At 43.0% G+C, this 22,543-nt stretch overlaps 2 protein-coding genes across 7 annotated transcripts in view; one reads left to right on the forward strand and one right to left on the reverse strand.

Moving 5' to 3' along the window:
- The window catches only part of LOC110980686 (somatomedin-B and thrombospondin type-1 domain-containing protein-like), a 20,023-nt gene extending 15,044 nt beyond the window's left edge, over window positions 1-4,979 (forward strand). For all 6 annotated transcript variants that reach the window (XM_087141168.1, XM_087141170.1, XM_087141169.1 and 3 more), the window contains one exon: window positions 253-4,979. In XM_087141168.1, the coding sequence (XP_086997294.1) occupies window positions 253-443 (191 nt within the window). In that variant the 3' untranslated portion in view covers window positions 444-4,979. The remainder of the gene's footprint in view (window positions 1-252) is intronic.
- The window catches only part of cltc (clathrin heavy chain), a 39,600-nt gene continuing 19,095 nt past the window's right edge, over window positions 2,039-22,543 (reverse strand). Inside the window, exons 10-30 of the mRNA XM_022237579.2 lie at window positions 21,959-22,141; window positions 21,375-21,605; window positions 20,995-21,066; window positions 20,279-20,530; window positions 19,219-19,437; window positions 18,923-19,065; window positions 18,239-18,361; window positions 17,766-18,000; window positions 17,055-17,200; window positions 16,202-16,385; window positions 15,562-15,754; window positions 14,755-14,912; window positions 13,811-13,975; window positions 13,140-13,296; window positions 12,413-12,531; window positions 11,731-11,880; window positions 11,228-11,419; window positions 10,363-10,584; window positions 7,668-7,889; window positions 6,361-6,430; window positions 2,039-5,798 (exon numbers count right to left, since the gene is read on the reverse strand). Of these exons, the coding sequence (XP_022093271.1) occupies window positions 5,686-5,798; window positions 6,361-6,430; window positions 7,668-7,889; window positions 10,363-10,584; window positions 11,228-11,419; window positions 11,731-11,880; window positions 12,413-12,531; window positions 13,140-13,296; window positions 13,811-13,975; window positions 14,755-14,912; window positions 15,562-15,754; window positions 16,202-16,385; window positions 17,055-17,200; window positions 17,766-18,000; window positions 18,239-18,361; window positions 18,923-19,065; window positions 19,219-19,437; window positions 20,279-20,530; window positions 20,995-21,066; window positions 21,375-21,605; window positions 21,959-22,141 (3,549 nt within the window). The 3' untranslated portion in view covers window positions 2,039-5,685. The remainder of the gene's footprint in view (window positions 5,799-6,360; window positions 6,431-7,667; window positions 7,890-10,362; window positions 10,585-11,227; window positions 11,420-11,730; window positions 11,881-12,412; window positions 12,532-13,139; window positions 13,297-13,810; window positions 13,976-14,754; window positions 14,913-15,561; window positions 15,755-16,201; window positions 16,386-17,054; window positions 17,201-17,765; window positions 18,001-18,238; window positions 18,362-18,922; window positions 19,066-19,218; window positions 19,438-20,278; window positions 20,531-20,994; window positions 21,067-21,374; window positions 21,606-21,958; window positions 22,142-22,543) is intronic.

The following is a 22,543-nucleotide window of genomic DNA, read 5'->3' on the forward strand; positions in this document are numbered from 1 at the left end:
TATCGAAAAAAATTGTGAGCTTTGGAAGTTATTATTTTATTTACATTACAAGGGAAATTACAAAATGAAATACATCTGGAGTACATCGGGTTCTTTGTTTAAGCTTTACAGTGAGGAAAAAAAATAAGATTTAGAGCCAAGTGTGATAGCACTGTTCAAAAGCTAGGCGAGTCTACGGTATGTTTGCAAGCCATTTATTCTTTGTATATCAATTATTGTTCCATTTATGTCGATTTTGTGGTTATCCGTCAGGTACGCTAGTGTGCGTGGAATGTAACCAACCAGCCTTTAATGATGAGGGACGGTGTCGCGGAGAAGGCGAGGAAGGGAAGAGGACCCGCTGGTCCTCGGTGGATCAACCTAAATGCCGGGGTCGTTGGGTTCAGACATCGGTACAAGCCAAGTGCAAGTGCAATACGGGCTCGGATTTAATATTTGTTTGAACCTCAAAATCTCCCAGTTGGGCCCACTGAGACAGTTCGGTACTATTCTAACTGTGCATGCCAAAATTTGAAGCGCGTCCGAGGTCATTAGGGAACAGCAATACACGCGCGTCACCAGCGAGGCCATACGCCAACCGATGTGCGTTCTTTGTTCTCCAATGGCCAGGACTTATTGAAATACCCAACTGGCTCATTTCACAGGGCTGCACAGCAGCAAATGTCGCCAAACAATCTTCTGTGCTCAGAAATGAATATGCCAGGAGTCAGTCACATGAGATGCACATGCTATTGTATCTTGGTTGGTAATCTGCCTTAGCTATCAAAATGTTTTCTTTGATTGGCAAAATTTTGTACTGCTCTGTGAAACAAGCCATCCATTGGGGGAATTCACCATGAAATTGCTGCTCAGTAGTGTGTTCTTTGGAAGATAAAAGGTCCATCCAATGTATTCCTTATAATACAGTCTGTCAAAGTGCATTTTGTTTCTCATTTAAATTATCCTCATTCAAAATTTTTACTTTTGCTTTAAGGCGTTTTGGTGCCATGTAGTTTTTTTACCCAAATCACAGATTTGCATATTCATTGGCAACAGTGTATTATGACATTCAATGAAGACACGCAAGATTGGCCACATCTTGAATATTTTGCCGTCTTAAATTTTGTTTTTGGTGACTCGTTTTTGTTTCATTACACGACAGAAGGCCAATAAGCAAAGTTTTTTGACAAATTTGGGGTTCCCAGTAGAGACGTATCTGGGGTACCATTTGCAGGGGGCACTTGGGGGAGGGGATCTCATTTCTGGAGGGGGCGCTCAATGGGTTTAGCTACACTTCATACACTGAAGCACACCATCACCTCTACTTGGGGGGGGGGGCAAGGGCCTCGAGTCAGGGGGAGGGGGCCGATACCCCATAGTTACGCCACTGGTTCCTAATTTAAACAGGAAACCCCCTAATAAACACATTCCTTCAATGACAACACTGCAACAGTGCCCTCATCGGTCATGAAAGCATGGAAAATGTTTAAAAGGGTAATTTTCACTAAAACGTCAATCCAAAGGGCCTCTCAAACAGCATTCAAAGAGGAAAAATTGCAAAAACAAACCCAAAATACAGTTCATGTTATATAAACCATTAAAGCTTTCTTAACTTGCATTTCTTTGTGTTGTGATTGAATTATTTGCACTTCTCTAAGGTCCAGTAAGTTAGCTGCGTGAGCCTTCGCCCTTTCCAAGCCTGAAGATCTGAATGTCAACAATCAGAAAATTCCTCAAACATCAAATATTATACATCCCTGAAGTTTTTATATGTTTGGTTTTCAGAGTGCAAGTCCACTTTTAAACCCTTTCAATGTATGCAACTCCAAATTCTGCTGCTGGCTTCGTATTTCTATCAACTTACTTCAAATTCTTCCAGAACGATGGTTACGTAATCAATCTGTGCAGAGAGTCTTCAAGTCAAATTCTGGGAAGAATTCCAGAAATCTTACAGACACCGAAATCAAAGTTCTCCAACTGACAAAGTACATGCTTGATGCAAAAATAGAATTCAAAATGGAACCTCATCCTGTTAAAAAGAGCAAACATGAAAAATGGATTTTTATCTGTCTCTCACAAGGAGTCATTTTTATAGCTGAATAATCGTACATAATAATATCTGGCACAAATTATACCTCAAAATTTAAGACAAACTATTATAACAAATTTCCAGACTAACATTATACAAAACATCTAAATGCTGCTACCTTTGATGGAGTATAATTTTTTTGTGGTGTAGGCAATGATACAGACAGCTTGTATATAGTGTTATTAAGAATAACAAGTGGTGCGTTTGTATTTTAATAACCACTGAAAACGGCTTATTAGTGTGGAATTCAATTAATTTGAATGAGAATGCGAGAATGAGATCAAGGTTGCTTCTAGAACTGAAATGTGATCACGTTCACCTTTAGGTAGCAGACAATTGTAAAATGTAATCATCTTATATGAACGTCTTCTTTGATTATCTTGTATAAACTTTCTAGAATTTTAGCAATGTCAAATCCTAGAATTTTAGCAATTTCATGAATTAGCTAGTCAAAGAATACAGGCAATACCCTCACTGCATGTTCTGCCTCCAGCGTACACAAACAACTTTGGTTCACAGCTGAATGGGCATCCAATTGTTTTGGACATAAGCTTTACTGAAAGCCAAAAAAACAGTCTTGAGAATTCCAAATGGCAATTTTTGTGAGAAAGTAGTTTAACTGGAAAAAACCTAGCTAATTACAAGAAAGACAACCTCCAATTAGACATGACAGAAACATAGCATACTAAATCATACCACTTTACTCAGCTACTGCAAATTTCATAATAATAAAAATAGTGTATCATGGTTTTAATTATAGCACAGAAAACAAGTTGAAACCCAACTCAAATAGACTTCCACATTCTTTGTGAAAACAATTAAAATTGGAGACATATTCGTTTAAACAGTTTTCAATGCCTACAAAATCAAAAATCTGAGGTCAGTAGTGATCACGAATGTACATAGAGAAACTCAAGCAGTGTAAAAACGATACATGCAGCAGCAGTTGCACAGCATCCCCTTTTCCACTTTACTATTCTTGTTGACAAGTCTTTAGTTTTTAATTTGGTGTTCGCTGAAATTAAGTCTAACATGCTTATTTTGCTAATATCAATTTCAAATGGTAAGCTTTCTTTCCCTGTGAGGCTGTGTAATAAACTGAGAAAAACACTTCTGATTTCCTTCTCTTTTGAGACAAGTGTGAATTTTTCTACAATTTTCATTTTTGTCTTATGGTCACTTGTCCTGTGATCTGGTATCACAGCACTTTGAAATTCTGTACTTAGATAGGACCCTGAAAATGTGCTCAGCCAAGAATTTTCCAATTAATTTACTTCAATAAGGTTTGTCCTACTGCATTTCAAGTTGAAGCAAAACAACAAAAACTGATCAGCAAGAATTTACAGCTAAAGGAGTGCAACACAGGTCTAAATGCAACTGTTCAGTTCTAGGCAAAAAATCTGGATTTAGGATGAAGTACACCAGCATGCCTCATGCTCAATTAATACATAATGTAAAATAAGATTCCATTATTAAGCTATTTCTGCACCTTATGGTCAAACTAGTATCGTGCTGAAGTACACCGAGTTATTACATATACATTTATGCCATACTTTGATTTTTTACAAAGCTATTTTATAGGCAGGTACAAAAAAGCCACTACATTAGTTACGGAATGTTAAACACTTGCAACCAACCTACTCACATTAATTATACTTCATCAAGTAACAATTGCTTCCTAACCCCACCTTACAGGAGACAGAATGAATTGATCCCCTATGGGCTATACAAAAATATCACACCCACCCTAAAATATATAATGGTCCAACCTTTAGCTATGGCGATTGGGCCAATCCATTCCATTCCCGAGGGTTGTCCTATTTCCACTTCTGTAAAAACCGCAATCAATTTTCCAGACACAGAAGTTTCCATTCTAATCTAATCTAATGAATACAAATGTACTTCCTCTTTTGACTAAGGCTACTTCTTCAACAGATTTACCAATTTACCTACCCTACCGAGTTTCTGTCTTCACCTTTATATAAAACTGTGCCATTAAGCATTAGTTTACAATGACAGACACTTTATCTGGCTTATACACATTTTCTGACAAATACAACACAGAGATTACAGTGATCCATTTTTTCTTTAAATTTTACTTGTACTTGCTTCAGCAAGTCTTGTTTTTCCTGTCTTTTTTTCTACATGTAGTTGAACAGGTCTATATGATTAAACTATCAATAAAGTTGAGCATAGTTAAAAAGAAAAAAAGAAATTAACATCAAAATCTGTTCATTTTCTAATTGGCTGAGCACATTCAACGGGTTTCCTGACTGATTTCTTTGTTTCTTGCAGACTTAGATGACAATCTGAATGTTACCACGTGCACTTACTTGCAAATATCCCCAAGCCGACAAAGAAGGAAAAAACGTGAATGACCATGAGACGTACAGCTATACAATGAAGACATTGAACAGAGCAAGTTGTCTTTGGTCTTGTAAGTGGAGGAAGGATTGGCATAGAACATCTTATGTACAAGAGAAGGAAAGAGCAGGTGCTACACTGGCATACATGATAACCGTCCATGAGCCAGGCAAAGAGTTAGCAACTAAAGTAGCCAGGGTGGATCTCAATCAGTGCTACCGTCGCTACTTCGCTCCATCCATTAGGCGGGGTTTGGTGCCTGTGAACCAACAACGGATCACTGGTCGCGATCTAGATCCGCGGCAAACAAACTGGCACCAAGCGCACAACACATGGCTGATCACAGATAATTGGAGGCCAAAAGCTGCAAAGCACACAATTTTACTGAGTCCCCAAGGTAACAAAAAACAAGATCTGTAAAATTGAGGACCATTTTTATGCAGACCTGAAAACTGCCAAGTCTAACACTCCTTTATGCTCAACACCCCAATACTTAATTGTAAGGATTTTAAAAAATTGTGCAAACACGGGAAAAATGACCCCCCCCCCCAAAAAAGTATCTTGCCTACTTGAGTTCATGACTGAAAACTGTAGAAGCAAGGCAGGTTTCTGTAAGGCATTGCTAGTTTCGGTAAGCATTGCTAAATAGTATACAACCAGTTGTACACACAAATGCAAAATAAAAACAAATCTCAATGTGGCAATGTCAGATACATTTTGGGCATTTTTTTTTTTTAATTTTTGCTTTATTGGTGAGGCCCATTTGTCAGCAATGGACCACACAATATGCCAGAAATTATTATATAGCTCTATACTAGGGATGTACAGTCAAAACACAAACTCCAGACAAAGACATAAAAGCCACTTCCGCTTTCCTTCTCCCCCCTGTTTTCAAGTTCTCTACAAACAATTCCTGCGCTTTCTCACAATTTTCAAAGGTGTTCCAACATCAGCTCGGTATGCTGTTCAATGGGTCTGAGCGTTTCCCTTACACAGAAGAGCTGAATCAATCAATTTGAGCTGCCAGGACACTGCAACTATTTCTAGATCTGGAACACAGCAATCATCTCTCAGAATTTTGACATTTCTGATCAGGTACTAAATCCACACCGCTGGGATACTTCATCGCCCTTTTTTTTTCTCAAACTTTGCTCGAACAGGGTTGTTGTTGAGATCAAGGACCGTGCAAGGGAAGGTTGGATGGGCCTTTAAGTCTTCCTCCGGACTCTATTATTAATACACACTTCATTGATTCACATGCCATAGTAACCCGGTTGCGGACCCATCATCCCACCCCCTGGCACGGCGCCCATCTGTGGGGGCATCATCATGCCCGGCCCTGCGGTCAGCATCAGCTGGGGTTCATCTGAGAAGGTTGTGGTTGAAGGACGGTGATGAGCAGAGAGATGGAGGGGGAAGGAAGAAAAAAAATCCACGGGGGTTATTTGAATCTATCAAGTGGTAAAAGCTTAGCGACATTGATTGTGATAGTGGTTTTGCTGTAGGGTTTAACCCTATTTGTACTGTTTGTTGGAGTGGGTACATGCTGAGAGAGGTACAAAATATTGTAAGAGCCATAGGTTGTGCAGATATTTGACGGGTGCACATTACATCTGACCCATGATTCCAAAAGCAGGGCTTTTCCAGAGCAATTTCTTGGCGGCACCATGATGCAGTGATCAAGCACTTTGTGTTCCATGGGAAACACGTCTGATATCATGGCCTAAAGTTACTGCTTCCACGGGAGATTTGGTACAGTGCACTGTGGAATGCCCAAACACCTGGGACCAAGAAATCACCACCGAGGCCTGAAATCCCCACAGGTGTGTTTTAAACACACTGCAGCATTAGATGTATGCACATTCTGTATGGCTGCTGACAAGAATGCTAATGAGGAAACAGGGATTATAAACTTAGAAGTGACTTACTGTACACCAAGGGCTGATTTGTGTCGCTCTCCTCAGCTCGCTCCTTTTCTGAAGCTGCCAACTTGTCAACCTAGTGGCAGAAGGGTTTCATGAAAAGAACTGTCATTAAACTACAGGCCACTGTAAACAACCTGCTGATATACATCAGTGTTTAGTTCAGGATGTACGACTGGGTCCAGAAAACCAGGGCTGATTACTGCAGTCGCTAGAGAGCAGGATTTTACCAGAAGACGAAATGAACGACCAGAATGTAAAATGCAAGGATGTCACGCTTTGTTCAAACGTGCCCTTTCCAATGGGAGCCAGGTGGGGACAACAAATTCAAAGCTCCACAGAAAGTGTACACGAGAACCAAGTGTGACTTCATATGTGCACAGACCTAAGGTATGTCACTCTAACATACCTAACAAAATTACCCATTCCATACATGAACTACGTGTAAATATCTATGAATGGCATGCTTATAAGAAGCAAGAACACATCGCATGTGTGTACTGGTATATTGCTTTAACCACTTCCTGCTGGCCATGCTGGATCCAGACACGTATGCTTTATATGCGTGGCCGGGGTCTCCCAACTCGGACAAAGGGAACAGGGCCTTGTAACAAAAGACCATACTCGGAACAAAAGACCAGGCTGCTGGGCATTACCGACATTTTTTACTCTCAAAAGTGGAGATAATCCAGCCTTGTTTTGAAACAGTATACCACGGTTTAGGGCATTTGGAGCGAGCCGATTACCACCGGGGACAAAAGTGCTCTACCACCGCAGGGATGAGCCACACAGCACTGCTGCACGCTAATCTGGCCTCTATTGAAAAGAGGTCAGAAGTGCACTGAGCCAGGTTCGCGAACAAAAGAAAGCTGTATAACATCGCACAATCTGGGCTCTTTTTACAAGGCTGCAGGCCTGGCTGAAATACTCAGGAGTCAATAGATTTTGTCTGTCAGGCTAGAGGGGCCACCAGACACGTGTTCACCTTCACGTGTTTGTAAGTGTCCAGTAAATGAAGACAGGAATTTGTAGAGAATTTTGAAAACAGAAAAAAATTATAAATACCCCGGCAACACTGATAACAACACTGACAACTGCCTCGGCAGGAAGTGGTTAAGCAAACAGGTGGATCTTCACCAGAATGTTCTCAAAACCACAGCACATTAACGTGAGAATACATTCAGGAGTGGCCATACAGAGGCTGTGTTGCTTAACTTATGAACTAGTTGTATATACTACATTTTAATGTCAAAGGTAGGTCTTTGTATGATGTTCCCTGCAGTCTCCAACTCAGAGAGTGGACAACACCTCACCTTTGACAGGTACTCTCTCATGACCTGGACCATGTAGGGCATGGCAAAATCCATGATATTGTGACGCCAGGACAGCTCCAGTATGACGTCTGGGTTCAGCAGGTCGTAGCAGTTGAACAGGGAGGCGCTGAAGCACTCGTGAAGGCCCTGGTCCAGGAACCAGGCGATCAGCTCCTCCGCGGTCTCTGTCTCCCTGGACTCGCTGGCGTATTGCATGGCATCCTGCAATCGGCAGGGAGGAACTGACAGATAAGGCCAGGAGCACATTTTGCAACAAAGGAATATGCAAAGTACACATAATTACCTGCTCAGGAAATGACAGATCCGGGGGTCAAAGTGCCATGCAATGCTCATTTCTTTTCTGTGGTTCTATGCTAGTTTTTTGTACAACAAAGAGATGTGCAAAGCAATGCCTTGTATTCAGCAGCTCCAAACAAATTAGAAGAACGACAGAATAACCACACAAAATGTTCAGTGATTTACTGCAAGCAATGGGCACATAACTTTAAGATGCATTGAAATGTTCGAGCCACATTGTAAAATTGTATTGAAATTGGAGGATTGAGGAGGGAGTCCCAGACTGCTTCATAAAAAGGGTGATGAAGGCACTCTCTTGTCACTATTCTGATTAATGAGTGACCAATGACTTGCACCTTGTGAGGGAATATTATTGATGTTTTAAATGCTTGGAACAAAAAGCCAGCATCACTGCTACATGGTAACAGTTTCTGGGCATTAAATTAACTCCTTACCCTCTGGTTCCATTCAAGACTAACAGTAAAGGTAATCTGATAGCATTGATGTATGTTTTATGGAAGTGTAGTTCATTTTGACTAGTCACCTGATTTACATAAATATAAAAATGCAATAAAAATATGTACAAAAATACAAAAGTGATGTTCGTGGATTGGCCAACCTCTTAGACCATGTCTACGGTACATGAAAATCAAAAATACAAAAATCTAGAATTCTAGCCAATAAGGGCGTTTCACAACAGTGCTCCTCCAAGAGTTTGCAACGCACAGGGCAAATTCTTGGAGGCGCACTACTGTGAATCGCCTGTGAATGCTGAACAATGACAAGATACACTGCAACTGGATTAATGTGCAAAGTTTTCACTAAGGTAATCTAAACCCAGCAGAGAAAAGTCCTGAAAGTGATAACAATGAAATTATTGTTTTCTTGCAAGCCAAAGTGTAAGAGCAGTTCAAATTGACAGAAGTTTTAAAATTTTCCCCAATCATGCCAATTCAATAAGACTCTATCTGATTTACACTACATCTTGAAAGCTTGGGCTACCACTCAAGAATAAGAAGGGAAAAAAAACAAGAATGAAAATACCTGAAACTGACAATTATGTAAAAGAGAGAGTACTTACAGAACACAATGCAGACAGCACTTTCCACAAGCAACATGAAACACATGCCATAAAGTAGGAAAAGCAGGACCCAAGGTTTACAGGACCATGCTCGTGCTATTTCTGCCTTGCCAGACAATGCACCAATTGATCAGAGTGCAAGGACCACACAGGTATGTGTTAGTCATCTAGGCCGTGCAAAAGGCGTTAGTGAGCTGGAGGTTAGGAAAATTGGCTGGGCTGAAACTGCTACAGGGTTCCCGAAATTTCCTGAAAACACAATTTCCCCAGATGGATTTTGAAAATTCCAGGATAATTATTCCGACACATAATCAGGCTGACACATCTTCAGTGTTGTTGAAAACATGTCAGACGTGAACAAGATATAACAGACTGTCCTCTTTCTCTATTAGGGCAGTCGAATTCCTTGACTTTTTTCCTGATTTGAGGCACTTTTCTTACATTCCCTGACTGGAAGAAGGAAGCTCTTTCCCAGGCTTTCCCTGATTTCCAGGACGGCTAGAGAACCCTGTGCTTCTACAGCAAGCAATCTATGCAACATGCATCTTTCATCTGAGAAATAGCTGGAAGAAATGCTACTAGCAACAGCAGCTGGGGATGCAAAGGAAGCAAGCATTGTGCTTCTACAGGGAAATCAGTACTACGACTACTTTCTGGTCCCACTGCTGTTTCATGCATCATCTTTAACTTCTGATCGGCCTCTGGATTGGAGTTTGTGATGTGAAGGTAAGTCAAAATGAAAACTTAAGATGAAGTTGTGAAAAAAATGAACAATAAAGAAAAACATACAAATCAATTCTGCAATTATTTCAGATTGATGAATTTAGACAAGGGATTTAAAACCGTATCAACAAAAACTTCATGATCATATGCTATGGAACACGAAATGAATCAGTGCTGTTTCTGAACCCATGTACGGCCGATCAGAAATTTCAAAGCTAGACAAAAACAGTGCATTACCACTGGTGGGATAAAGTGGCATACACAAGGATTAAGAAATCCCAGCTTATATTTGAATTACGCAGCAAAGTTTAGACCTTTTCTGTCATCCACCTGTTTCACTACAGAAATGAGAGACACATTTCTTTGCCACTTTCCAAAAACACGGTCAATCAGGAATGTAGACAAACTGAAATTTCACAAACGTATTTCGAGACCCTTGCATATGCCTCCTTTATGCCCACCAAGCAGTAATGCAAGGCCTGACTACCTAATCAGCAGCCGAGGCTAGCACGAGCATGCGACTCTCGCCGGCGACCGTGTAACGTCGCACAATGCAGAGAATACAAAAGAAAGCCCCCCCAGGGGAGGGAGTACCCTGTAAAGCTTGTCCTTCTTGCAGAGCTCGACGGCCTGCTTCCAGCGGTTGTTGCGCTTGTAGAGGTAAGCGGCAATGCGCCGGAACTCCAGCAGCTCGTGCTTCTCCAGGCGCTGGGCCAGCGCAATGTTGTCAAAGTTGTCAAAGGCGTCAATGGAAGTGCGCAGGCCCTGATAGTCCTCCTCGTCGATCAGGAGACCGTTCAGGGCATCGTTGATGGCCTGGGAGAAACGTTCAAGAAAATAACGGGGACCTATTACAGTAACAGAAGGGTCAATGAAAATTGACGACAAGACCTCTGCTGACAAACTGAACTCAGAGGGGAAGTTGGGGGATGAAGTGAAATCCATGCAACATCACTGATGACTGGGGGAACAAAAACGGGAAAAGGGGGATAACGGTTACAGAATTGATGCTGACTGCTAGAACAATGTGCTTGAACTCTACTAACCAAGAAATCCATGAAGAATTTAGCAAAGAGATTACAACAGAGTCTGCGCTCAAATGCTGTGACTTTCCAGAGCTTTTAATAGCTGAAAAGGCACGAGTTCTCACAACTGGCTACTGATTATGAGGACCTAGCTACTGGGTTTTTAGTTTGAACAGAGTGTACTGATGTGGCAACACCTGGATGACTAAGCCACTAGAGTCCAGGATTATGGGGGTCTATATTCCCAAATTCCAGAAAAAAGCCTCAGAAATCACATCCCTGTGACAAAGATTGTGGCGAACTCTGGTGCTCGTAAGAATGTATTTGTCACTTCTTTCAGAAAACTCTGATGGCACCAACATTAATTCAATTCAATCATCATTGGAGACCTGGATAAAACCCCCCCGGACGACAGGTTACGTGGGATCTCTCACCTTGTTGTTGTGATTCTGCACCTGTCGCAAGTAGGGCTTGACCAAGGGCAGTTGATTCAGCTTGGTGAAGAGGCTGACGGCGCGAGTGTGGTCCATGCGAGGGATAAGCACCGTCAGCAGGTCGTTGAGCATCATGGGCTTGTAGTCCAGGTAGAACTGGATGCTCTTATAATACAGCTCGATGTTGGCAACCTGAGGAGATGAAGATACATTCAGTTTTGACGAGAGAGAGTGAGAAAAGAAAAGGCAGACGGTACGCAAAATGGGTGCCCAATCAATTTTTGTTACCTCTGCCACAACCATCTTTATTCTAAGCGCCTTGTCCGGCGAATTTTAGTGAGCACCCTCAAAAGTTGATGCTTTCGTTAAATTTTGTAGGCTTTGTGACACATTTGCCCAAATGGGTGAATCCAAACATGTAAATTAAAGGTGCACTTGTGTCTTTGTTACCCTATAACAATGGTTATAAAAAGAGGACAATCTTCCAAACTGCAGTCATATACCTTGGTGATGATGTCCTTGAACTGTGCCTCCTTCCAAGCATCAGTGGGGTGGGCCATCATGGTCACTACAGCATTATCATACTCCTCGTACTTGTCATACAGGAAAACCAGCTCCGCCCACAGATGGGCGTGCTCAGCTGCCCTCAACACCTGTTGCAAACACAGCAACACAGTGAGGTTTGAAGAGTCTCAATTCTCAACATTATTTTTCTTTTTAATTTTGGGAATCTTAAGGCCTTTACCTATTACAGACCTGGGGGGGGGACTACTGAGTGTTGTTGGCACTCCTGTCATATCACATAGGGGCAAGGCAAGTCTGTGTACATTCCATAGAAAATAGTCTGCACGCGGGTCACAATTCTGCTCAATCTGTACGCATCAATCGGTGTCTCCACACAATGTGTTCATTCCTGCGTCATGTGAGCAGGAGGAAGCGGCACTTCTTAATCTCACTTCTGGAGCATTGTACATGTATCTCAGATCAAACTTCCAAGCAATTTTTCTGTGTAATTTATGTCACGAGGAAGCCGATTTGCACTGACAGAGAGGACTTCTCTTGTCTCAACCTCTCTCATTTCATATCCAGTGGCTACTTTTGTGATGACCAATATTTGTGGAACAAAACACATTCTCAAGGTAGCTAAACCTTAAGTTTGCACATGACCAGTTCGCTTTTCCATACCTTTGGAATGTTGACTCTGGACCAGAAGAGTTCGAGATGTTCACGCATCTTAGAGGGCTTGTACTTAGAGTACAGGATGGCTAGCTCAGTGAACATGCCCATATGTGCACGCTCCAGACCTGTCAATAACAGAACAGTGTGTTGTAAGTTCAACCAGATTGGCTAGGTCATCATAAGATTATGAAAACATAAAAACCTGGTCTAGTAATGAACAATATGTCCCGTTAGTAGAAATTGTCCAGTCACATATCAAAACCAAGCACTTAAAAACCTCATAAGTTTCAGTGTACCCTAGATTTTAGTGTGATTGCCGAGTGAATTCCCCGACTTTCTTTAACCAGTGTTGCAAAATTAGACTGGTCAGACACATTTCAATTTCATGATGCAAAAGGCGATCTTGTTAGCTGGTTGTCCAATGATAAGGAGGGGAGGACATCAGCTGGTTTGAATAAAAAATTGGTTCTATGTTAGAAAGTTGCCACTCCCTACCCGTTTCTCCTGAAAATCATCTACAGTGCTGACAGTGGAAAGTGCACCAATAATTTCAGCATTCGGAGGTGAAAAAGCAGGGCAACCAACCGAGGGAATGAGGAGTGGCTGCAGACAAAGTAGTTTTCCCCCCTTTCTCAACATTTAACACTTGAAAGTGAAAACTGAGGGGGGGGCGACTGGGAAAGAACGAATCTTTCATCCACGAAAAGAAAAGAAAAAAATTCTGACACTTTACCCAGGGCAGCCTCAAGGAGTTGGATGAGCTCCTCAAAGTAGCCCCGGTCCTGGTAATAGTTGATCAGTTCCTCCAGCTCATCAGCATGGACGACGATATGAAGACCACACATCTGGGCCAGACGGAACTCCTCCCCGTCCACGCAGGAGAAGCAGACCTGGGCAGTTGGAGTGAACGAAACAGTTTCACTAGGCAGAATTCAGAATTTGGGATGGGACTAGAAGTTCACACCTGTCTTAAAATTAAGAGATGCATTCCCATCGCCCTGATAATTTCAGAAGGGCAAACCAACACAAACTGAGAATCAACAGGTCCACAAGATATTCATTCAATGCAGTTTGACTATCATCCTTTTGACCATGGCATTGCTGTATACATGAAAAATATACACAACTATGCTATAAAAAAGGATCACCTACAACTGCCCAGAGTGCTCCTAAAGTTTAGACATGGACTGGTAAAAATATTCCATTTGATGATTTGATTTACAATGGAAACTGCCCTTATAGACAAAAACACTAGGTCTAAAATTTGTCTGGCTGTCAATCAAACACAGAATGAAGACATTTTGAAATTTCAGATTTGCTTTTTCATTGCATTTAGACGTGCCCCACTTTGTTCATTTTCAAGTTAACTTAAACTTTTGGTCCCTGGGTGTTTGCAAACCGTACCTCCTTCCATGTCCGCGTGCTGTTGGCCTTCCGGGCACTGTCCACGGCATTCTGGTACTCGCCCAGGTGCACCAGAGTGGAGGCCAGACGGGCAAAGTTGGAGACGTTGTTGTAGAGGAGCTTTGCTGCCTCGTACATGCCCTCATTGTAGCACCGATCACCAACCTAGGAAAACAGAACGGGTGGTTAAGTGAAATGGGCAGCTCCACGCCACCACAGATATGATTCAAAAGTTTCTACTTCTGCTTCCTGTCATTTCAATAGGTGTCTTTGAAAGCCTGAAGTCAGGAGTATTACCACACTTGGGCACAATGACCTTTCCCTTTTCCCCTACCGATACAGCAATTTTCGTCCAACTTCAACATCAAAGTATCTCAAGTTGGCAACGACGAATTTCAAATCGCATCGGCACAAAAGTGTTTTGGGAAGTCTAGTTGATGTCTGCAATGGCATTATTTGGGACAGCCAATCAAATTTTTGCAAACAAAATTTTTCGCTGGTGTTTTTTGTTCCATATGCTTAAAGAAAAGCACCCCATAATGTGGAAGTTGCAGGCTGCTAGAACAGGCTGTGTGATTGGTCAGATTGCAAGAGATTTGTGACGTAATAGCCTGTCCAAATATGGCAATACTCCAGGCAGTATATAACCAGATCCCACAACATACGTCTTAAGGCCGTTTTATCAGTTGTTTGGTTTTAGTTTGCATTAGAAAGAACAAATTGAGCTATACGCTTTGAAGTATAACTCATTTTGGCAACGTGATGAATACGAAAATCACATGCATGTGGGCTAAAACTACGGGCAGATTCTGTTAAGTTACATTGTAACAGATTCTTTTAAAGGCCTGGCTGCGGTAAGTTGTGACTCATTTTGTTGGGTTGATCACATTAGTTCAGCATACTTCATGTAATTTTTTTCTGTGCTGCAGGCCCAGCTTTCTTACCTGTTGGATCTGGGCGTGGTTGGGTCCCGAGATGAACTCTTCCAGGTCGGCCAGGCGGTTCGTCTTGGCAAAGGCAAAGATGAGCTCCGTCTCTACGAAGGAATCCCTGGCCTTCTTACGGGCCATCTGCAGGTAGCGTACCAGGTCTTCCCAGTTGCCTGACGTGAGATTAAGCAAAACCTATTGATTCAACCAAGCATAATAGCAAATGCGCCTACAGGAACACCGTTGCTATGCTGCAGTGTAACCTCAATCCTGCAAATATTGAAAGTCCTTGAGCTGATGTATCAAAGGTCATTATTCGATCTGTTACTAAAATGCTAAAAGTGATACTTCCAAATTCAAAATGTTGATGTATAACTCACTTTATTACACAGAAAACAGGTCCCTTACAACTGCTGAATGCCAGCAGCTGAAAAAATTGGTCACCTCCGACTCATGCTTGGTTAAATCATAAACAAGAAGGATATTTCAGGACACATAGGACTTCTGACAGAATTTTTTCACCTGTGATGGTATAAACAGGAAATCAAATGTGATATCAGCTATTCAGGGAGGCTGCACACCTGCAGATGTAGTGGTTGCAAATTACAACATCTCAAGAACAACCTGACTTGCATGGACACTTTCTGGAAATTCCTCCTTAAATTGAGATGAAAGCTTGCAAGAATGACTAACGCTTTAACCGCACCTGAAGATATCTTAGATCTACATCTGTGCAATTTTATTAAACACAACCGTTTGGTCAATCAGGCATCTGACGTCCGTGCACAGAGAAAGCCATTTCATTGGTCATCCTCCCCTTACCTGACGCAGAGGCGGCATCCACCACCTCGGTGTACGTGGAGGGGTCATCAGCCTTGATGTAGGAGTCGATGGCCTCCTTCACCAGTCCAGCTTTCATCTGTGCCATGGCCAGCTGGCTCCAGACCGAGGGCTCGTTGCAACGCTCGGCAAATTCGTAGGCACGGTCCAGGTTGCATATATGCTCAATCAGAACCTGTGCAAGACAATTACAATGGGGGCAAGCGTTCACAGTGAACTCCCTACAAATTCTCACTAGAGACCCACCCCCCCTTCCTGAATCATCCAGAATCCTCCACTTTGAAGGAAACTGACAGCATGTTCCTAGTAGCTGAACTTTCAAGGGCATCAAACCCTAAAGTAACAGCAATACAGTGGGTGCTTTCTACTCGATCCTTTGAAACCTTCCAAACCGCCTTCAGATTTTGAAATGCACTGCAGCTAATTGTTAAGTAACACTTTCATCCTTGTAAAGGCTTCAGTTGAGAGTCAACTGTTTCTTTTCAGAGCGTCCCCCAATTACCAAAGAAATCTGTTACATGGAGTCATCACAACCTTGTTTCTGTTAATTTTATCTTTGCTGGATGTATAGATCTTGTTTCTCTTATGAACTGGACTAAAGAGACCATTCATGGAGTCTGACCTGGATGGCAGAGGTGTTCACGTCAAACTTCTTGAAGATGGCAAAGGCTTCCTCGTACAGCTCGCTGCCGATGGCAATGTTAGCGATGTCGGGTGCATCGTAGTTGTCCAGACGGTTGATGTACTCCATGACGCGGCTCCTGTCGGCCTTGATGGCAGTCAGGATCAGCAGGTTCTGGAGGTTTCTACATGTCAGAATAAGGCAAAGAATGGATTTCTGACTTCTACAAAATTCATTCAAGGGGACCATCAATGACACAAGCATGACAACACCCACACCTAAACCTTCAGAGAGGACTTAGAAATACCCTCAATTGATTGTGCACAGGGTAGATGGTCTTGGCGACATGAAATACTCAGGGTGGTGGACTCTCTCACGCAAAGCACACCACGTGTCAGCACCACTGCTGAGAGGAATACTGTCATGCTGCTTGTGCATGTCAACCGCTCTGTTGTTGCTTTAGACACAAGCCAAGCAAGTTACATTTTCGGTAACACGTGTGTGGTTCTTTTTCATTTCAAATTTAATTTTCGGATAAAATATGTCAATCTTTGTCATATCGACCAACCACCTTCTAAAAAGAAAAGAAACAAGCCTAATGGGGATCGGTGCACCTTCAATATCTAAGCAACTGCCAGAAATTCCTTAACTACTCCAAAAAAAGGGACAAATCACAAGAGAATATTTCAACTGTTCACCTTCATATTGAAGAAACACTCTCAGGTAGATCAAAGATACAGCTGAATTCTTTGCTTACCTTATCACACAGTGTCTTTGCTATTTTTCAAAATGACATGGAATGGGAATTTCTACATACATTCAACCTGTCTGCCATTCTATCCCCAAAGCTTACCTGTGGTCGCTGAATACTGAATTTTCTAGCACTATCTTCTCCAGTAATTCAATCAGTTCATTGGGCAGGTCGGCGGTCATGAAGGCTTTGACTGTCACTGAGATGTCCTCAGCGTCTTGAGTCTCTGTCAGGGCTGTTTGCACAATCTGTTTGCACAGCGAACCCAAAGAACAATCCATCAGATTTCATATCTACAGGCATACAACTTGGACTTTGACAAAAGTGAGGTAATTCCAATCTTTATGACATTTTGTACAGGGTTTCCAGTTTTCAATGGCATGAGTGTGAAGTGAAACAATGAGGAAATCAGCTGATCCGAGGAAAAGTTGCATGCCTGTACCTATCAATTTAGAACAAGACTTTTGACAATTTTGTGGTTACAACTACAGCAGATGTCGGAAAGTCCCCAAACACCATGTTGGGAATATGACATTTCTATTCACTCTTCTTCAAGTAATAAAGAGGCACCAGACACCCTCTGGCTAAATATTAATGTTGAGGGAAACCTCTAAACAATTCTTCTAAGCAGTGTTGGAGAGTTAACAGCATCAAAATTTTCCCATTTGCCTGTAATATGGTGAGTGTTGTAGTTGAGTCCATCAGAAATCCCTGAAAGTCCATCACAAGTCACCAAGTCATCATAGGTGACAAAAGCATTCCTTTAGCTATGGCCCTCCCCCTTTCCCCCAACAATCCCACGGGCGCTTATACCTGATCAATTAGCTGCCTGCGGTAGGGATTGTCCTCCTGGAGGACCTCGGCCCACAGCTCCTGGTCCCGGCGCTTGACCAGGTAGCGGGACTGGCTCTTGAAGAGGGAGTTCTCGTTGCAGACGTTGATGAGCTCCCGATCGCACTGGCCCCGCTCGTAGGCCACGCAGGCCAGGTGGGGGTCCCGCTTCTCGCAGTACTTGCCCACAACCCGGCTGTCGTAGTGCTGATTCTCCCTGCGTGTGGTGGGGGAGGGGAGCAAATTATTTGAGTCAAAGTTCAATGAATCTTTCCCTCAGGCACACTTACAAAGCATGCACAATATTTACCTCTGTTCAGACAATGTGATCAGTTTTTATGTCGCAGTTTCATAATGGTGCAACCTAATCTTTACCCCTCGCAAGTAACTGTTGATACTCAGGGCTTGACAGAGTAACAGAGGGCTGAACCCCACAAACTGCCTAACAAGCTTACCGCAGGAATCTCTCAGGGTTGTTGTTGCTGTCTATGTAGATCTTGGCCAGCGCGTTGTGGGTGGCAGGCTCCACACTGCCTTCATGAATGCGGGTCTCCAGCCATGGAAGCAGCAGCTTCAATCTACAAAAAAAAAAAAGGTAGCATTTATCCAAGACAAGGCAGGGCATAAGATTGCACACGTGTCACATGTTAGGTAGCAGACCAGGCCCCTCGGGGGGCAACGCGGGTGGTGCTCAGGACTAGCGAGTAGGAGACTTTCATGCTTTGCACCTGTTACTGCATTCTACACAGACAGTGCTGTTGAAGAGAGTGAAAGATCATTAAGACCAGTCGGCCCAAGAAATATGGTTGTGAGTGATGTCTGTCCTGAACCTATGCTTCATCAGGCCAAACTGTCTTTGTTTTAACCAGCATGAAACTTTAAGGGTTATTTCTCGTCCCCGATGGATGGGATGACAGTCCAATGCCAGTCCAAGTTACCCAGACGCCAAGACAGACACAAAAGCCACAACTCATTTAAACTCCTGGGTGTAAGGGGCAAGTCTGGATCGAGTGGCTTGACCAGGGATGCAGAACTTATTGACCAGCTGGTTTGAAACTCTTCCTGTTGTTCAATAGTAAGTCCTAGACACCATAATGCCCCCTCATTCAGAATTTGCTACAACCTGCCCTGCTCCCTACCTGTTGCGCTTCTCCACTTCTTCCACAAGTTCGTCAGTGGAGAACTGTCCTCGCACCACCATGATGAGACTCTTGATGACATCTTCAGAGCAATCGACATCTAAGAGACCACCCACGACAACGGGCAGACGGGATGGGTTCACCTGGAAGGTTAGGAATGAGGAACGGATGCAATTAAAGATCAATCGTCTCCAGTGGAGGCGAAAAGTGAATTACTTCTTCAGCACATTTTTCAAAACAAAACAAGCGGGGTTAAAAGAAACTCAGACTGAAACCAACTTCAGAGTCCCTCTCACCTTCTGCACGTAGATCTCAATGTACTTCTGCAGGTTGTTGCGGTACAGGTACAGCACAAGGTCGTGGACAAAGTCAAAGCGGTCACAAACGATAATGAGTGGCAGCTGGTCGGTCAGCTTGGCCTCCTTCAGGAAGTTCTTGACCCGGTCAGCATCGTAGCAGTTGCTCTCACGGCAGATACGCTCCACCTCCTTGATCTGGCCTGTTTTGCAGGCAGCCTGTGGTAAGGAACAGAAGAAGTACGACAGATCATGGAAAACTGAATGCCTTCAGGTACTTCACATATATTCTCGTCTTCTTCGATCATACATGCATTTAACTGTATTTTAATTTTGAATTCAATGGTACCGTCAGTTTAAAGCAAATATCCAGTGTAAAGCTGAGAGATAAATCAAACTTTAATTGTGCAAATCGCTGTGACAGACCCGCTGGTCAGAAACAACCTGGAAATCGTGATGGCAAACTCATATCCCACAATGCCAAACACCTCATATTGTCTTAGGCTCACAACACAAGGGACATGAATTAGCATGTACTTGTGCAACATGCAACCCAAATGTTGGTATGTTTACGAAACACTGCCCCACCGGACAAGGAGCATCATTTGTCTGACACACCAATAGGCTTTGCTCTTGGAGACATCTGAATCGTGGGTACCGTAAGAAGCATGCGGTAACTGATACAAACAATCCCCATCTATGCAAGATATCCCTAACACCTAAGGCAACAAGTGCTGAAAATTTGAAAGATAAACTGAGGAAGTTGTTGCTTGCAAGAAAACTGTGCAACTACAAAACAAAATTGGGAGTTTGAAAGGAAAATAGGAGAAAAACTGAACCTGAAAACTACGGACAGCACTCAAACAGCACTCAATCAATAGACACTAATGTTGGCAGTGTACCTAATGTGAATTGTTTATAACGCAAGCCGGTAACGATGCAAACTTAGAGTTAAAATACACCTGCAGAGTATGCTTTCTTCCCACTTTTAAGAAACATCCTCTTCTGAAGCTTTAAATATTACTACTTTGTAGGGACCCATTGTGTTTCTCCGACTGACCTGGATGTACTTGAAGTGAACATCGGCGTCCTGACTGAAGTTGACGATGGAGCCCAGGAAGTAGAACAAGCCCTCGTAGCTCTTGAAAGATTCAAAGATGTCGATCAGGGCATTGGTGGAGAGCTGCTCGTGGTACTTGGTGGCCACCTGCACACAGATCTGCAGGTTCTGGCGGATGTTGGCCGACAGCATGCCCTTGAGGCACTCCAGCGAATCCTCCACGGACAGAGAGCCAAAGTAGTTGACCAGCCACTGCAGAATGTTCGAGACAGAGTCAGTGTCATGTACCACAATAAATACACGTGAATCTGTCAGAAACTAGGGTGTAGTTGGACAGTTTTCTGAGAATGTGGACTCCACAACCCTGCAACATGTGCTGTCTTACACAGGTCTTGGTGACCGAATTTTGTCAGCCATGGAGAATGCACCATACATTTAAATGCAGAGGTTGCTAGGCTCAACGATCTGGGGCTGACAAAAACCTTTGTTTCATCTCACGCAATGTGAATCTTTGGTTTAGAGAAATTAATGAGGGACAAAGCGCATTTGCGACAAGCAAGGCAAACAATGTTTTAATGACCAACAAGGTCGAGTCCAACCTATGAACGGTGCACTGTGTGCAATGAATTTTCAATGCAATCTGCAACCAACCAAGACATTCCTACGCTTGCATCACTGGAATGCAATGCTTACAGAATCTGACCGAGTTGACTCACCTCAGGGTTCAACATGTGCGTGTTGACCACAGCCCTCTTGATATCATAAAGGTCTGTGTAGTGTTCCAGAGCCTATAAGAATTAGTGAGAAAGGAAAGTTTCAATTTTATACTGTGTGCACACTACAAAAAGAGAAAAAAAACCATGTGGGTGAGCAAAATATTGTGAAGTGAACAAAATGTGAAATTAAAACAAGTCTTGATGACACACTGAACAGATGAACAACCTCAAGTAATCTGCTTTGAAATTAAACAACAGTATGAAAGGTGGCTTGGATTTTTGGAGGAATTTGTTCCAGGACAGCTATGGATTTTCTGGGACAATTTGAGAAACTCAAATTCTAACACCAAGAGGTGGTAAGCTTATGGATTGCCACGCACCCTCTGAAGCAGCCCAGCCTTCTCACAGAGGGAGGCAATGTGGGCGCGGTCGTAGTGTGTGAACATCTGGTTGCCCAGGATGGCGTCAGCCACCTGGGGGGCGGACATCAGGTTCATCTCCAGGAGGCGGGTTTGCAGGTGGCCCTCTGAGGGGCGGTTGTTCTTGAGCGCATCCAAGAGGAAGGAGGTGCACTGCTGCACCATGTTCTGCTCCATGAAGACGTCTACAATCTGTGGAGAAAGGAGACATCATTTACCGATGGCTCTCTTAGTGAGACAAATGCAATACCTGCCATGGTCTCAGATTCAAACTGGTAACTAGTCCTTGAAGGCTCGGCGGTGAAGATGTATCCGCTACTGGGCAGGTCTTGGGTTCAACTCCTATCTGAACAGACTTGAAATTTTTTTCTCTCTCTTACAAGTCCACTGACCATAAAATAACGTGCAAGTAAAAACTCAATATTTAATCCTAACAATGCATAATCTGACAAGATTCTACATGCTTTACAATAAACCTCAAGGGTTTGGGTAACAAGGTAACAGCCGAGTCATTCCATCATGTCAGGATGGTGGAGGACCTTTACCTGGTTGATGTCTGCTAGTGGCTCCTCATCCTGCACCAGCATCTGGGCAAAGCCTGAGCCCTGCTCCGGGTTGATACGCATCACGTTGCGCAGCAGGAAGATGTAGTCTGGGGTGTAGCCCACCTTCTTGGCATACAGGACAATCTTGCTGAACTGGCCTGTCTCGGCAAAGCATTGGATCACCTAGGACACAGAAATGACAATTTGATCAAGCTCGATAAGTTACAAGAGTCACCGCCACATCTTTCAACTGACATCTAACGTTTCAGTGGCTCCCAACCATTCCATTGCAAGTGCATGAGAGACCACCTTGCTCATGTTTTGCCACTTTAGCACATTACACTCGCAGGAAACCTTAGAAATAGGAACAGAGTTAGGCAGATATTGTTTTTACCCACACACACAAACTGATGGTAAAAACTAATAACACCAACAGATCCATTCCAGCGCACATTACAGCAATGGCATTATAAAAATAGACCCTCTCTATTGCTGCAACTCTTAATTGGGCTAAAGGAAGACTATTTGCAAGCGGTAGAATAAGGCTAGCCAAAGTGGGAAAAGGGTACACTCCGGGGGCTTTGG

This window comes from Acanthaster planci, linkage group LG09 (genome assembly GCF_054643075.1).
Source record: "Acanthaster planci isolate LZ-2023a linkage group LG09, COTS_SCS, whole genome shotgun sequence".
Taxonomy (NCBI): domain Eukaryota; kingdom Metazoa; phylum Echinodermata; class Asteroidea; order Valvatida; family Acanthasteridae; genus Acanthaster; species Acanthaster planci.